We start from the raw sequence: 17,310 nt of genomic DNA, 5'->3' as shown, positions 1-17,310 counted from the left end.
AATACTCTTAGACAAATACCTGAGCTAAATCAGTCCTAATGTGTGTGGGTGGGGAGGATATGCACTGAATTTTAACCCTGATTTGGAAGGAAAACAGCTTCTGTTATCTGTAGGGCTACTTGGGCGTTGCAGAAGAATAGTCTTTATTCAAATAATTTGATTGTTTAAGAATTTACAAGACTGAAAGTTGTTTAGTAATGGTATATATCTTTTATTTTAGCAAACTTGTGATTGGCTACAGTTTAGTGTGTAGGTATGACTTATTTTTGTTTGTTTTGGGGAAGTCCTATTTTAGATGCTTTATAAAACTTTGATTTCTCAGAAAGTACCGAGTACAGTTTTAGGGAATAGGACACCTGAAAACAGATTTTCCTTTTTATTTCTTTAAAATATTTGGCAGATGCTCTGCTCTTTAATACTTTAATAAGAGGTCTCAAATCTGACTTGCATTTCTAGATAGATTCTAATTTTCAATCAAGATGGATATCCGAGGTGCTGTAGATGCTGCTGTCCCAACAAACATCATTGCTGCCAAAGCTGCTGAAGTTCGGGCAAACAAAGTAAACTGGCAGTCGTATCTCCAGTAAGTAAAAACTTTCCACATTTTTTTTCTTTTTCTCCCCCTCTCCCCCCTTCCCTCGTAAGTATTAGATTTTTTTGAGATTTTGGGTTACATTGGAACATTAGGTTACAGTGAGGAACACTCTATCTTGGTCCCATGGTAGTAGTTGGAAAAAATTGACATTGAATGGAAGTAGCTAGGAAAAATTTTCTTATGACTTACTATCAGAAAGGGAACGCTACTTATGTGAACTGAAAGCTGTAATAGCAAATAATATAATTTTGCACAAATGTGTGATAAAACTGTCCATTTTTTTCCCCTCATCATTCAAACACCATTCTCAATTTTAGCCTTATTGGATCAGTACTGAAGTAAGAAAAGTTTATAGTAAGAGTTGTCTTATACGTAGGTATGTTATCTCTGTTGCTGAAATGCTTTTGTGTGAATACAAATTGTACTAGAAAAAACGGACTGGAAGTCCAGGAAATAATCTGTACCTTAACTAAAGGAAGAATAGTGCTGGAGAGCAATTGAAGCAAGTAAATCGGGGAGTAGGCTGAAACAAATACTTCAGTCTGGGAAGAGCTGTGCTGCTGTTTCAGATAAGCTCAGGGTTTACTTTGGAACATATATAATGGGACTGGGAGTAATGAGAGAAATATCGTCCAAAGAGGATGTAGGGACATGCTGAGAAAAATAGATTTGTGTGTGAGGTAGGCAACAGGGAGAAGAAACAGGCTTTTACTAGTCCTCTCTACTCTGAAGTGAAATGCAAAATTCTTGTAGCCCTGCATTCCTCATGACGTGTACCTATGAAGAATATTAGTAAAGTGTAAATTAGTATTGTCTCTTGAAGGTCCACGTATAATAACAAATTACTTCAGTGTTTGCTGCTTTGTAACTGAAGTGGCAGAAATTTTGATGATTCTAGAGGTACAGACCATACTGATGATGCTTTGTGATCATCAGCATTACACCACTTCACAAAAAGTAGTTTTTTTCAGATTGCTGTGATGCATACGTGAATTTATGCTATCTGTTAAAATACTGTTGCAAAACTGTACACATGCAAGCTGAGAAATGCTAACCCAGTAGAAGCTTATTAATGACTACCTGCTTTGCCATATGCTGTGTAGCTCAGTCTTGCTTATTCCACTCATTCAGTTGTGTTATATATGCATGATAAATCTGGATAAAGGAACTGATCTGCTGAGGAAACGTCCTTTTTTTCTAGGCTATTTTTCAGATGGATCAGTTCCTCGTTCAGTTTATAGTGTGACATTACAGTGGCTTTGCAGGCGGAAGAGGAAGGCTGGTGTGGCAACTTGACAGTGGCAGCTACCAAGCACTTTTCAAACAGTCTGAGTGGCTTTTGCTGTTACTGTGGGCCCTGTTATCCATCTGATAGGAACTGTGTCCTGAGGAAGCCTGAGCCAGCTGTTCCTGTGCTGTCCTAGTGGCAAGTGAACAGCTAGTTATTCAGGATGAAAGTGGGAATACAGTTGTTCACTGTCAATGTAAGTGCGTATCAGGTAGTCTTTTTCACTGATTCTCTAGTGGTTCAGACTATAGGGCTGATGAGATTCATCTGTTACTTTTGTTAGTATAGGGGATGGTTCTGTTTGGCAAGGAGTTGTGTTTTGAATACATATGTAGTATTAATTACTTGACTGTGCTTTATGTGATCTACCACTTCTAATTTTCCTTTATTCTTGGGGTTCTCTCTGGTGCTGAATAAGGATGGGGGAATTTTGTTTGTCTATCAGCAAACTTCTGTGTAACTTCCTTTGACCAGGAGGTAGGGTTGATGGTTCTTTTTCAGATTCTAGGTGTAGAATTTGCCTTTGTTTTGTTCTGGAATCTATGAAAGAAGAATGTACTAGTTATTTCCTCTCTTTGATGGGTTAGCCGGGTTTTGGAGACTACTGTAGTGCATCTGGCTAGTGTTTGTGATCCTATAGTTAGACTGTTCAATGCTTAGTGCCCTTTCTATGTCAATGACAGTGTATCCTGTTTATTATTGCTCTGAAATAAATGTAATCTTTGTGTCTTGTATTTACTGATAAAAGCCTGGTTGTCTGACTAAGGTAGCTTCAAGGATGAACTTAAATGGTGCCAGAGTGATTGTGGAGCATCGTGAAGATAAGTAGTTCATTGGCTGAGGAGTTTCCTTATCGTTAATTACTGGAAAACATCAGCAGCACTTTTGGTACTTCTAAGGAAGAAATAAAATTATATCTATTTTGGACATGTCCTTTTTACAATGGGCAGGTTTGGATGTCATGGTGTCTTTGAGGCTGGTGCTTGAAGGGATTTGTTGAAAAGTCAGTGCAGCTATATTGACTCATTTCTGGAATGAAGCACATTAATAAATGGGTGGAAACTGCTTGCTTCTGATGCACGTGTTAGAGGCAGATCAGAGCGGTTTGTTCTGGTCTATGGAGTAGAAGGAAGATGGGGTGCTGGTGATTCTGAAGAACACTTCTCTTGTTTTCTTTTGAGCTCCTGTTCTGGCAGTCTGTGCATTTGGTGTGATAAGCTTGCATATAGGTATATGGAGGCATACTTCAAGTCTTCAGACGTTTTTGCATTAGAGGAAAGATTTTTATGTTTGTTTTCCCTAACAATGCATCAACTCAGGCATGACATAATTTGTGTTCCTTAAACTATAGATAGTATTTATGTAGTTGGAGTCAAAGAACTTCACAAGAAATTCTGATTAAGTTGTTGTTTTTTTTCTTTCAATCTGTCTGTGACAGTTGTATGTGTATAAAGATGCTTTAAAGATTGCATCAGTTGCAACAGCAGTGGAGTCTGGAAGGCATTCTGAAATTCTTTTCTGCTCTCTTTGTTCTTCAGTGCAAAAGTAAAATGGCTTACTAATATTTGGTCAGACTCTAGTAGCCTGACTTCCCTTGTAGAGTCAGTTCAAGCTAAAGATTAACTGGCATATTTTTTATTCCATCTCTGAAGGTTATAAATGTAAACTAAATGTCAGACTATGCTAATGTACAACTGCTGACTTTTGATGTTTTCTGTGTATACTGTCAGCACAAAAGTGAAATATTTAGGTATGACAACAGTACATACTACCAGTTTGCCATGGTTTTCACTGCTCACTTCAAAATTAGGCTATGGAAAAAGCCTGTGGTTTTTTTTAAATGCTAAAATTTATGCTTTCTTTGTGTTGAATTCTAGCTAGGGCCTGTGGCTCAGGGAAAAGAAAGTGGCAAAACTTGGAACAGTGGAAGGTGATGTGTAGGTCTACCTACCTTCTGGAAACTAAATGTAGTTGAGGCTGTTAGTTCTCTACAGACTTTCCTGCCTTAGGATCTTGAGACTTATAGCAGTTTAGAGGTGTCAATGCCCTCTGCTAGTTGAAAATATGGTGGGTTGCTGTTCTATACTGTGTGGTAGCTTTCAGCATTTGCCACAGAGTGTCAGAATGCCTTTAGAGGGTGTGTTAGCTTGCTTGAACCAAGTTTGGTTTTGCTTTCTAAGGTTTTGTGGAGAAATGAACTTGTTTCAGAGTTTAACTTGCATTTTAATACACTGTAGGTTTTCTAGGTATACAGCATGTGACAATACTTCATATTTAATCAGGTGAGATACCTGATGGCTAATTTGTACTTAGCTTACTGTGTGTCTTCAAGTACTTTACATACATGCTTGAATTCTGATGTTAAAATATCTATTTTATTTTCTTGGGGGTGGGGAAACCTTCTAAAGCGGGTTAAATATCTTGGACTTAAAAAGCCAATCTTGTCTTAGAAGAAAGATAGAAGTTTCCTAACTTGTACTGTGTGTGTGGGGTTTTTTTGGCGTTGGGGACTTTTTTGGGTCTGTTTTTTTTAAAAAATTTGGTCCAGTCTTGTAGAATACATTCAGCCTGTTTTAATTTTTTAATTTTGTAATGTTAAAATTGTTGAGCAATTGGATAAAATAAATGTCCTTCAGGTACATGCAAAGTACTGTAGATACCTGGATAAAAGAAATTATGCTTTGACATGATGGCTTCATATGAGCTTCATGTTTGCTGCAGATGTAGTCAATTTTTTTTAATATAAAAAAAAAAACCTAACAAAAAAAGTCCCAAATTAAAAACCAAACAAAAACCCCCTAACCTTCAGAATGGTTTTTGTTAAATCATTCAAACAAAAAAAGGAACAAGAGCTGCTGGAGGAAATGCATAATAAAAAAAATAAAGAATCACAAGTTTCTTAATCATCTTGAGAGACCCAGAGATTTTAAAAATGGTGGTCTTACAAATTCCTGTTTTCTAAATCTTACACAGCTTCTGTTTACTCTCCTGTAACTAGTGCTCTCAAAGGCAGGCCTTAGTTTCTCAAGCACAGAGCTTTAAAATGTGGTTACAGGACTCCTGGTCTAAACTTGTTATACCCAGACAGCTGAAGCTCAGTCAAAGTGACTTTAATCTGTTGACAAAAGACTATGTAGACAGATCCTGGAAAATAAGAAATGAAATGGCTGTTAGGAACAGGGATGGAGGGAAACTTTGGTTGCTTGCATTGTTTGCTTAAAGGTGCTGGGAAATTCCTGTCTCTTTGAAGAGGGGATGAGGAAAATGTGGTAATAGCATCATGGTAGCTGGTACCAGCTGTTTGAAGTTGCTCTGCATCTTTTCATAGTGTGGGTTTGTTGGTTTTTTGTTGGGTTGTTTTTTTTTTTTGTTTTTTTTTTGACTGGTTGCTAAGGTTTATTACCTAATCAGTTATTTCAGTTTTAAAATTAAATTAATGGAAATGGATGCATTTGATGTTACTAAAACTATTAATCAGATGTATGAGATCCCTGATAAAAACTTAACAACTTTACAAAGCTGTCAAATCCCTTGTACTGTTTTATATGGGCTGGAAAGTGTCTTTCTGAATGGCACTTATAAAGCAATAAAAAGTAAACCCTAATGTCTTTTCCTCTCAAGACAACATCAATCATCACACTTTTTATTTGTCTTTTTTCTTTTTTCTTTTTTTTTTTTTTTTTTCTCCTGTGGTCTAATGTAGGATGAAAACTAAAGCTTGAAAGCTTTTTTCCTTGGCAGTTGGCAGACCTCTTCTAATACCCTGGCTATAAAGAAGCATCTCTCTTCCTGGGCTGAGGCTTTTTCAAGCATTAAAGCTGAAAATTAGGGTTTCACCTTATGTCATCTTTGAAGTGCTTCCTAAACGGCAATATTCTTATAAACAAACAACTCATCTGGTTACTTTTATATCAATATCATCCAGGAGTCCCTGGCTTGGCCAGCATTGATTGAAACATAAGAAGCTTCTAGGTATGGGTTGTTAAGTCTAGTATTTGTGGCATATGAATTGTTGTCATCTTTCAACAACTGCTCAAATTCATCCTTAAAAGGCAAGAAAGAACACAAGTCAATCTAAAAGGCATGTGGTAGCAGCATGGTCATCATTGGCCATACTTTTTCATACTTTTTCATCTATAATTAGTTAAGTTTTAGTACAAACTAGTCAAGAACTGCCACTGGCTTTATGAATCTTCCATCTAATAAGTCATAATTGCCTTTCCTCAGTGCATATGAGGATATCTCTTACAAAGCAGCTAGAATGCAGGAATAGTACACGTGGTACTGGACTACTTATGTTCTTTGCTTGAAAAGTAAATAGGTTAAAGATGGCCCTGTGATGAGGCCATCCTCAAGACATAACCGTTTAAGTAAGAGGAAGGATAAGAGCACATTGTAGGTCTTATTTCTGTTTCTGTGTTTCAAGAATCCAGATGAGCCAGTTTAAAAAAAAAAAAAAAAGTGAACATTTGCTGTAAGTTCACAAGGATTTTAATGGAACCTGTAATCATGGAACATCTGGAAACTGACCTGGAACATGGAAAAGATTGATTAAAAGAATCCGTGCTACATAGCTTTGCAAAGTGGAAAAGGCATTTCACTGAACAAAAATGTAAGAGAAGATGAGTCTTAGAAATAACTGAAACAGAGCCATGTGTAATATTTTCACCCTCTGTGATTTTTTTGTATTGATGATGATGTGCACAATTTTCTTATTTCCTGAAGCACTCCTAGTATAACTGGTAAAGCTAGTCACCTATTAAAGTCTTGGATATTTTCAGGACTACTTGATTTAAAATTAGTTTTCTTACCTGAAGAGTACCTGACTGTACTATTTTGACAAGTTTGTTCTTTGCTGTGATTGTAAATTTTGTATTATAAAAATCCCCAACAATATTCTGCCAGGTCTTCAGCTGAGTCAACAGCTTTCTGAAATGCCACTGATGATGGCAGTAACCCTTTGCATATTAAGTTGAAGATCAAGTAGAGATCTGTTAGCTTATAGGTTTCCACAGCAGTTTACTATATCAAGCTCCCTTGCTATGTGTTTGAATGAGCTTGCATGCTTATCAGTTTTTAAACTACCAGGAAATCTGAAATGTTGTAATTGGTGAAAGCTGAAAATACATTAGGAACCAAGTTCTCTGTATTCCTTAAAATTCTCTTCAGTGCTTATTGCAAACTTGAAATAACAATTAATTTTATTTTTCAACACTTACTTCAGGTTGGATTACACTATTATTCATGTTACATATTATAATTTTGGCATAATATGCTAGCTATGTGTATTTCAGTTGTTGCAACTATTTCCACTGACCATTTGGAGAATATTGTTGAGCAGACATGATGCATAAGGAAGGCTTTAGAGACATTATTCTGTCATTAGTGTTAAATTCTTTCTACATGAGACCTTTTGCTGAAGGAGCTCTTTATGTTCTACTGTCAGATACAGGATTAGTAAAGCGATAGTGTTGATACCTCAAGTGAAAGAAAATAAGGTTTGTTTGGTGGGTTGACCTTGGCTGCCCACCAGGTGCCCACCAGGCCACTGTTATTCTCCCTTCATCAAAAGGACAGGGGAAAAAACATGACAAAAAGCTCGTGGGTTGAGATAAGTACAGGGAGATCACTCACCAATTACCATCACAGGCAAAACAGACACTACTTGGAGAAATTAATTTATTGCCGATTAAACAGAGTAGGATAATAAGAAATAGGAACATATCTAAAAACCACCTTCTTCCTACCCCTGCCTTCTTCCCGGGTTCAACTTCACTCCTGACTTCTCTACCTCCTTGCCCCAAGGGGTATAGGGGGGTGGTGAATGGGGGTTGTGGTCAGTTCTTAATGCTCCATCTCTGCTGCTCCTTCCTTCTCACACTCTTCCCCTGCTCCAGCCTGAGCTCTCACCCATGGGATATGGTCCTTCATGAACTGCTCCAGCATAGGTCCCCCATGGGGTCACAGCTCCTGCAAGAAAACCTGCTCTAGCATGGGCTTCTCTCCACAGGGCCACAGCTCTGGCCGGGAGCCTGCTCTAGTGTGGGCTTTCCATGGGCTGCAGCTTCATTTAGGGCATATCTGCCTGCTCGGGCGTGGGCTCCTCCCCAGGCTGCAGGTGGATATCTGCTCCACCGTGAACCTCCCTGGGCTGCAGGGGGACAGCCTGCCTCACCAGGGTCTTCCCCACGGACTGCAGGGGAATCTCTGCTCCGGCGCCTGGAGCACCTCCTCCCCCTCCTTCTTCACTGACCTTGGGGTCTGCAGGATTGTTTCTCTTGCATATTCTCACTCCTTTCACCTGCTGCAATTGCACAGCTTTCCCCGCCCCTTCTTAAATATGTTATCACAGAGGTGCTACCATCATCGCCGAGTGGCTTCGCTTTGGCCAGCAGTGGCTCAATCCTGAAACTGGCTGGTGTTGGCTCTGTCTGACATGGGGGCTGCTTCTGGTGTCTTCTCATACAAGCTGCCCCTGCAGCCCCTCTGCTACCAAAACCTTGCCACGTAAACCCAATGCAGTTTGAAATAACTTGTTCTTCATGTTACTTATGTTTTTATATTTTGCCTTTCAGAGGGCAGATGATTTCAGGTGAAGACTGTGAATTTATTCAAAGATTTGAACAGAAAAGGAATCCAGAAGAAAAACAGGAGTTGTTGCAAACAGAAGGCAATCAAGTAACTTTCCTTTCTTTTAATAATCTATCTTTTGGGGAGGAGGATGGAAAGAAATTTTCATACCAACTGTATTTTATTGTTGGCTGTATACAATTAAGAAGTTATGGAAGAAGTATAAAACTTGCTATTATGATTTTATTTTTCCTAGATATAGGTTGGACATTCTTTTAAAAGCTATTAAATATTTATTAAATGTCATCTGACTTTGACTCTGTTGTGGGACAAGCTAACTCAAGTCTTTCCTCATCTCAGTTTACTTAGTCATGCACACTGGTACTTGAGTCACTGGTTTTTTTGTTGTTGTTGTTGTTGTTTTTTTGAGCTATTTTCCTTAGTTTATTGGTAAAGGCTACTACCAGTAAGATTTCTGCTTAGCTACTTGAACAATTACAAGGTAGTTCCAGCAATAGTCCACTGACTGCTAAGGTGAATTCAGTTAAACGCAGGTGTCTAGTGTCATTTTATGCACAGTAAGATATGAGACATCTGCACTGGATGGAGGTGATATAAGACTGATAGGTGACCCATGCTCTGTGGCTTATGGAGTCCAGGAAGGATGCCCAAAGACAATTTAATGACATTTGAAACAGTAGAATCTCAGCCTTGAAGCCTGAGGTTCTAGCAGACCATGTCAGACATCAAGAGGATTGCGGGAGGCAGCGGGGAAGTTGAAGAGTAGGACATGCACTTAAGACACACAACTTTCCAGCCCTTTTTTCTACTTTAATTTTAGGCTGTTCTGTGTTTTGTTTTGGTTTGGTTTTTTTCCATCCCAAATTGTATTGTGTGACTGCTATGTAATGGACCATAATTTGCATAGTGACAAAAGCATATATGGTGAACATTATATGCCACTATATAATTACGGTGTAGCAGTTCAGAGTTCCATTTTTCTTTCAGTTTTAGTTGAATGTGGTGAAGGGGAAGGAGGAAGCGTAAAAAGTAGTGTTGTGACTGTTACAGCTTATTATATCTGTTGCTGAAATTGTAGAGTAGAGTTGTTCAGGGGCAGAAAACAGCTCAAATAGGAACAAAGATTTGCCTACAAGGTATAGGAAGTGAACAGGTAAGAGTGACCTGTGTTCCCTCCCTCCCCTTCAAGTTGCTGAAACTTTCTTATACCATGTCTGAGTTGTAGCTGTTTCATCAACTTACTTGGTTCATCTCCTCACTGCCATAAAAAAAGGACGCTGATGGAGATTTTTCTAATCAGTCTTTCAAAAAAGCACCTTGCCGACTTTCACTAGCGAGTACTTATTTCCTTTGAAAGCCATAAAACAATTTGTAAAGGGTAACGATCAATGTGCCAGAAAATTTTCTTTGTAATATGTCGAATGTATTCATCTCTTATTGCGATTGGAGAAGATGTTGGGATGCTCAATGATTATGTAAGACTTAACTGTGAATTAATGAGGTCCTATTTTATATTATCAAAAGGAATGAAGACAATTGCTAGTATTAATTTTAATGTCTCTTATTTTTCTAGTGTGCTAAAACATTTATAAACTTGATGACTCATATCTCCAAGGAACAGACGGTTCAGTACATTCTGACTATGGTTGATGATATGCTACAAGTAGGTCAATAACCTGTCTTAATTTTAAGTCTTTAAATGCATGCTTGAATGTTTCCTTAGCCTAATTCAGGTCTCTTCAGGTGTTTCTCATACTGTATTAAGAATACTGTTTTAAATTTTAAGATCTTGTCTTCAGAAATTAAATGTTAGACCTAAAGTTGTATGAGTAACTTAGTCTTGTATATGTATGTTCATATTCTCAAAATAAAACATACCTGTATGCTTGTCTGTCAGCTCTCAACCATGTTTGATGCAAAACTTGGATGTTAAGGGATGATTTGTGACCTCAGACCTTTCCGGTTATGTAGATAGGATATGACTTCTAACTTAAAGCTCTTGAAGCTTTTCCTATGAAAGTGTTAATTTGGCCACGCTCAGCAAGAAGGTGTATTTCTGCAGCTTCAGGTTTCCAACATAAGTTAGACTGTTTAGGACAACATGTTCTGAAATCCCGCATGGTTTAAATATAAACCAGGAACGCTTGATTCGATGAAATATATATTTCTCTGTAGCTATGTGATACAGTGGCTTTTAAGAGTAGGCTATTAAATTTAGTGTCACAAATGCTGTGCTGACTGGGACAAGTCAAGAGGAGACTTTACTTAATCCTGCTTTTGCATTTCTTCGCTCTCTAGTAGACTAAGAGAAAGTGGTTGGAGTGATGATGTAACAAGATGGGTTCAGTTGAGCACGGTTTTCTCCTGGTATTCATGTAGAATATTTGGCTGTTTGACAGTTTCTCTTCTGCTGTTTTATGTTATATTTAATACAAGGTTACAGTGAAATGTGTCTAGTGATAATAGTTTAGGGCATTGCCCTAGGAGGTGAACCATGCAAGTTCTAATTCCAGCTCTGAGTGTTCAGTATTGTCAATAGGCAAGTTGAAAAGTGTGAACCTCTCCAAGGTACATATAACGTGGAGATTATGGTGTTCTTCCAGGTGCCTGTCTGCACATTAGAGCCCTCAGTGAATGCCCTGACTGCTAGAATAATAGCTAGTGGTGGTGGTAGCAGTTTATTCATGCCCATCTGCAGCTTTGTTACTTAACCCTCTTCCTCTCCTCTTTAGGTTTACTTTTTCTCAAGTGTGACACAAACATGAAGAAGCAGAGAGGACAAAAGAGAGCTTCAGTGTTATTCCTTGATTAGTATGCTGAGTTGGGAGTACCTTGTTTGGTTTACATGTTTGATGATAAAGATTGCCTTAGTGTGTGAGAATTCTGTTTATTATGGCTACTTTTGTGACGAATGGGTCTCGTTTTCTGTGTGAGACATATTGGTCGCCACAGAAGTAATTGTTTCACTTGCCCTTCTTTGGAACTTTTTGTGAGCATTAGTAGGTCTTGTTTTGCTTATGTGCTTTGACTTTAGCACATAGCCTATAGCTCCAGTGTGCCGTAACCGATATAATTTCCAGTGGTGTGGAATTAATACCCCACAGGTAAAGGCTTTCACTGGCCCACTCTTGAACAATTGCATTAGTTCTAGGTGGTCACAGAAGGTAGTTTTGAGTAATCTCTTATTTGCCACATTGGTTCTCTCTAGATGAATATGTATTCTTGACTTTATGGTGATGCACTGCCATTTCTGTATTCAGGGCCTTACCCTGCCACAGAAGTGGCATGTGTGGAATTCTTAATGTTAAACATAATGACTTTAAATTGTCCAGGCTTTATAGTGATACAGGAGAAAGAGATGTTGGTGCACAGTATATATTTGCTTTTGTTTGAAATTGGATGCCGTCTTCACTTTAGATACTCTGTTTCAGTGTCTGAAAGGCTGCATTGGCTTTTGCAATGCTCTGTGTGATTTCGTTCTTCAGGGATATCTTGCTGCTGACATAGAGGGCTTGTGTGTGGGCATCTGCATGGCATCATCCCAGGGCTTCCTAACCCTCCATGTCTCCATTAGGCAAGGCTGAAACAGGACTTTTCTTTTGGTCATGTTCAGGTGATAGAACATGCTGTCAGTGATGCCTTCTGGACCCTCGGTTGCACACTTTCAAGGTGTAAGATTCTTGTCAGAAAGCAGCATATTGGCCACTGACTCTGTGACTGAGTTTAGTGCAGGTTCTCTGCAGACTGCATGGACAGAAGGATACACAGTAGTAGATATGAAGTCTCCTGGCTTTGCCCAAGTAGTCTAAATTCAGTACATGCAAAGATTTTAAGCGAGCAATTGTTCAAGGATATGGCCTGTCATGGTGCCACTGGCTCTTTCAGTAAAATTGTTTTCAGCAAAGTTGTTCACTGCAGTTTCATGAAACGAACAAATAATATTTGAAAGCTACTTTTGATAGCTGAAACTTCTAGAAACTATCTTGCATAGCAGTATCCAGCTTTTGACTGTGTTGGTAATGACTGTCTGTGGTTCTTCTATTATCTTTCTGTGCTTTTCTTGTGAGGTTGTAAAAATCATATTAACTGTGTTTTGAGCACACCAAAAGCCTACCTGGGTGTCTAGGATTGTTCCTGCCGTTCTACTTATGGATTTGATCATCGTTCTAAGAAAGATTTCTTTTGGAGGCTGGCAGATTAATGTGGTGATTGCCTTATAAGAATATCACCATTCTGTTTATTTCTGAAGGTGGAGAGTGTTAGCATACTGGAGTCTCTGAGGAAACATTTATTATTCTATTCATATGATAAATACTTGGAACAATTTTTCTGGATTAGTGACCTCATCACACTGCACAGTCTGTTACTTATAAAATCTTTAATAAGAACCTGCACCATAGTTGCTGAAGGTACAGTACCACCCAAGTGAGCTTCATTATGCTTCTTCAAAAATGACAGATGCTAAATTATTCAACTGTTGATGTGAGAGCTTCAGGATTTCTTTTTTATTGGTATAGTCAGTAGCTTCCTGGGAAGGTGCAGCATCACATATTTCAGGGCCATAGGCAGTTCTCCACTCCTTCCCTCCCATCTTTACCCCTCACCTTAACAGCAAACCAGACTAGTCTTCTGACTGACAGCATGTTGAAATTATTTCAGCTTTCCTGCTTCCAGACGTGTCTGTCATCTCCTTAGTTATGTTGTAAACTGAACTCATTGATCTAGTATTTTTGATCTTTTTAGCTAGACTCTGTGTAGCCCAGGTGTAGATGCCAACAGCAATTCGTTTGATCGAACTGCCGTTTTTCATCAAACTAGCCCTCACAGAGCAAGGCACTGTGTTCCTGAGAGCTTACTTTTTTTTTTATTTCATAGTTCGAACAACAAATTTTTAGAGGGTTTTTGAGTGCTTTTTGACACATGACATATAGAGCATTAACCACTGTAAGGGTTATGACTGGCAGATAACTAGTGACACCTCACCTTCCCCAGTCAGTGATCAGGACAGCTATTTGCAGCCCATGTGGTGCAGTAACTTTGATACTTTCAATGAAGAGTTGGTTGCAACTCTGATGCTTAGTAAGAAGCCAGTGTTTGGATCATGGATACATTCAGGTCATCTTGTGCTTAATGAATTGTATTCCAACAAGCAGGCTTGCCAAGCTGATTCTTGGTCCATAGAGTTAATAATAGGGTGCTGAATTGATGGAAGAAAGCCCTTCAGCTAGGGAAGTTTGAAAATTAAATTCACTCGATAGTGGAGACTGAGGTACTGTTCTCATACCAGTTTCCCAGTTACAGTATTTCAAACAGTTTTGCCTTCCTTCGTAGGAGTTGTATACTTGCTTATAGTAAGTAGTGTGACTTCAATGGGGAGACCTCTCTTTAGAGTGAAACTTACTATCTACCAGGCTAGAAAGTATGTGGAAATGCTGAGGAAAAGCAAGAATCCAGGTATTTGATTTTCTGGATGACTGTCTATGTTCTAGGCTACTAGGAAATAGAAGAGCTCCTCTATCTCCTTCAGGTTTGCATGGCCTCTTCTCTGGTCTGCTTCAAGGAGAACCATAATAGCTGCTTTTCACAGTGGTTATTAGGTGAAACGTTTGAAGAAACTGCACAGGGCCCAGGTGCAGGTACTTGTGGTCTCTTATGGTTCAGCCTAGAAGCCCTGGAGAACAGACTTCTGGTGGCTATGTCCTCTCCTAGGTATGCAGGTTGCCTGAGATAACAGCTGAATCAGTTGCAGCCTCATGTGGGAGAGAAGAGCTCCGATAGGACAAGGAGCAGTAGCTTTAAACTGAAAGAGGGTAGATGTAGATTAGATGTAAGGAAGTTCTTCACTGTGAGGGTGGTGAGGCACTGGAACAGGTTGCCCAGAGAGGTTGTGGATGGCTCATCCCTGGAAGTGTTCCAGGCCAGGTTGGATGGGGCTTTGAGCAACATGGTCTAGTGGAAAGTGTTCCTGCCCATGGCAGGGGGGTTGGAACTAGACGGTCTTTAAGGTCCCTTCCAACCCAAACCATGCTATGATTCTGTGATTCCCATTGAGAGGAATGGGGAGGCAGGGCTAGCTTATGTCTCCGAAGTTCCACTTGTAGCACACGCAGCCAAACTGACCAACAGGCTTTTGTGTGGAAGTAGCAATATGTAGAAAACTTTGTATGGACTTTATTCAAATGTAATTGATTGTGTAGTGTTCTTCTGGGAAAAGACAGTATTTAGCTTGTCTCATTTCTCTCATTCTGCTTGCTTGATCAAAAGGATATATCCATCTTTACTCAAGCAGGTGTTGGAGTACTGAGATATAACTAGGGTTTCAAAGTTTGTTTCCCCCCATCCCAAATCTCTAACCTTAATTGTTGCGGTGCTGAAGTGAACTGTATCCACAAGTAACTGTTGAACTGAAAAGTTTCCATGGGCTGTTACAAGCCAGGATAGACTCTGATAATGTATGCCAAAATACTGAGGAGCAAATAACTGCCTTATGTTGAATGCTTTTACAAGTCTGTCATCTTTTCCTCTCTCCTAATTTTTACAGGAAAATCATCAGCGTGTTTGTATCTTCTTTGATTATGCAAAACGTGGTAAAAACACTGCATGGTCCTATTTTCTGCCAATGTTGAATCGACAAGATCTTTTCACTGTGCATATGGTAAGTTTTAAATGAACCTGTCTCTAAAGATGGTAGAGAAAAATGCTGGTTTTATTTTTCTTCAGGAGATTTTGGAGTTTGAAGGTAAACTACTGCCTGGACTGGAAAGTTTTCCTCTTGAAGTCTAGATGAGTCATTCTTTAGATAAGCTTCACTTGACCACATTTTAGAAAGAAAAGTTACATTGTTTATTGACACTGTTTTTTCTGGGAGATAGAGCAGGTTACATAACTGGAAAAAAACCTTTTGCCCCAACTGCCAGTCAATGCTTCTCATGCTGTACAAATATTAGAATTTAAGTTCTCATCTTGTGAAAGGTAAAATATCTTTACCTTGATGAATTTATTCTCTCATATGCTCAAATTAGTACAGTGCCACTTGAAATCTGCTTAAAACAGTTTGTAAGCATAGTGGGGAAGAAATAAAGTCTGCTGTTGTGGTGGGTTGACCCTGGCTGACAGGAAAGCTCCAACCCAGTTGCTTGCACAGTCCCCCACAGTGGGGCTGGTGAGAGAATCAGGAGGGCAGAAGTGAGAGAACTCATGGGTCAAGATAAAGACGGTTTAGTAAGTGAAGGGGAAAAAAAGGGGTGTGTGGGGTGCAACCCTAAACAAACCCAATAAAAAGAGGTGATGCAAAAGCAATTGCACAACACCAGCAGACTGATGCCCAGCTAATGTATCTCTGGTCAGCTGTCCTGGCTGTGTCCCCTCCCAGCCTCTTGACCTCCCACCCAGCCTACTCACTGGAAGTGTAGAGTAAGAAACAGAGAAGTCCTTGATGTTGTGCAAGCACAGCTCAGCAGCAGCTAAAACATTGGCATGTTATCACCACTGTTTTGGTCACCAGTCTAAACCACAGTATCATATGAGCTGCTGTGCAGAAAATTAAGTCCTTCCCAGCCAAAGCCAGTACAACCACGTGCGTTGTATGGTCTGTGCTGTGCTTTGAGCAACTGGGTGCTGCTGGTGTATATGGAGTAACTTTTCTGGAATTCTTAATATTCTTCTGTGGAAAGAACTGCCCATTTCACTCAGTGGGGTTTTTTCCTTTTTGGGGAAAAATATGGTTGCATTACTGTAAATTCCTAATGGACACCATAGTTTCCACCAATAAAACTTGTATTATGGCTTGAAGAGGCAGAAAACTGCATGGCTATGAATTGTTCTTCACTGCATATGTTTATGCTGGCATGGTATGGTAGAATCAAATCAGTGGCTCAAACTACAAAACCACATACCTGGCCTGCATTATGCTGTGGTGGCAGTACTGGTGCAAGGAATTCCAGGCAAGTCATGCTGTTTGCCCTTAGGTGTGGCCAGTGCAACTGTGTTTGGGGCTGTGCTGTGACTTGAGCAATGAGCTGGCACGTTTTCAAGAAAAATGTCAGGCTTGATTTTTTTTTTTTTTAATTCTGACTGATTCACTTCATGCTGTGGAATCAGGTTACTTGGTGCTGCTGAAGGAGAAAGCTGTTGGGGTTTTTTGGTTGGTGGTTTTTTTGGGTTTTGGTTTTTGTTTTTTGGGTTTTTTGGCAGCATTGCTGCTGAAGACCCATTTTGCAAAACTGCAGTCTGAGCAAGCTCAGACAATATTAACTTCTCAAGTATGCAGCTAAAGTGTAATTTTTAGACCTCTGCAGTGCAAAATAATTAGTCTCCCTGGAATGGTGGCTTTCAAATGTATAGTACAGAAATTTCTATGTCCAGTATTTCTCTGTTCACAGATGTGCTATTCAGATATTGTTTTCTTTAGGTACTGCAAAAATATACAAATAACTTTAAAAGCCACAGAGAACCTCATGTGATGTGAATCCACTTTAAGACACTAAGTTTGCTCCCTTATTATGCCTTTCAGTACTGTTTGTGCATTTTTTTCAAAACAGTTTTAGTTTTGTGTTGTTTTTATTGTTTTTGTTTTTCCCCTCCTTATTATGCACACTAGAATACTTCTGATGCCATATCATTGCATCTGCATAGGCAGATAAATATACTTGTCCTCGGTGTCCAGGCTCAAATTCTGTTAGGCATGAATGATCTCTCATTTAGGGGCCAGGTAGCAGTTTTAACTCAGGATCACGGTAAGCTGGAGATCTAATATCTCATATTTTAAAGCTGAAGGGATTTTAGATGGGTACTTGGCTATATTCAGAAGTGGATTTGACATATTTCAATATAAAAA

The 17,310-nt window shown here is 39.2% G+C and overlaps 1 protein-coding gene across 5 annotated transcripts in view; it reads left to right on the top strand.

Annotated features, from left to right (window-relative positions):
* ATP6V1H (ATPase H+ transporting V1 subunit H) overlaps positions 1–17,310 on the top strand; it is a 50,247-nt gene that overhangs the window by 1,167 nt on the left and 31,770 nt on the right. For 3 of the 5 annotated variants that reach the window (XM_049829425.1, XM_049829434.1, XM_049829455.1), the window contains exons 2-5: positions 457–583; positions 8,459–8,561; positions 10,048–10,137; positions 15,016–15,129. In XM_049829425.1, coding sequence (XP_049685382.1) covers positions 480–583; positions 8,459–8,561; positions 10,048–10,137; positions 15,016–15,129 — 411 coding nt within the window. In that variant the 5' untranslated portion in view covers positions 457–479. The remainder of the gene's footprint in view (positions 1–456; positions 584–8,458; positions 8,562–10,047; positions 10,138–15,015; positions 15,130–17,310) is intronic. The other 2 variants (XM_049829444.1, XM_049829464.1) reach the window with 1 other exon arrangement.

The sequence above is a fragment of the Accipiter gentilis genome, chromosome 2, assembly GCF_929443795.1.
Source record: "Accipiter gentilis chromosome 2, bAccGen1.1, whole genome shotgun sequence".
Classification (NCBI taxonomy): domain Eukaryota; kingdom Metazoa; phylum Chordata; class Aves; order Accipitriformes; family Accipitridae; genus Astur; species Astur gentilis.
Note: the sequence above shows the minus strand (reverse complement) of the source record. Positions and strands in the feature narration are given on the sequence as shown.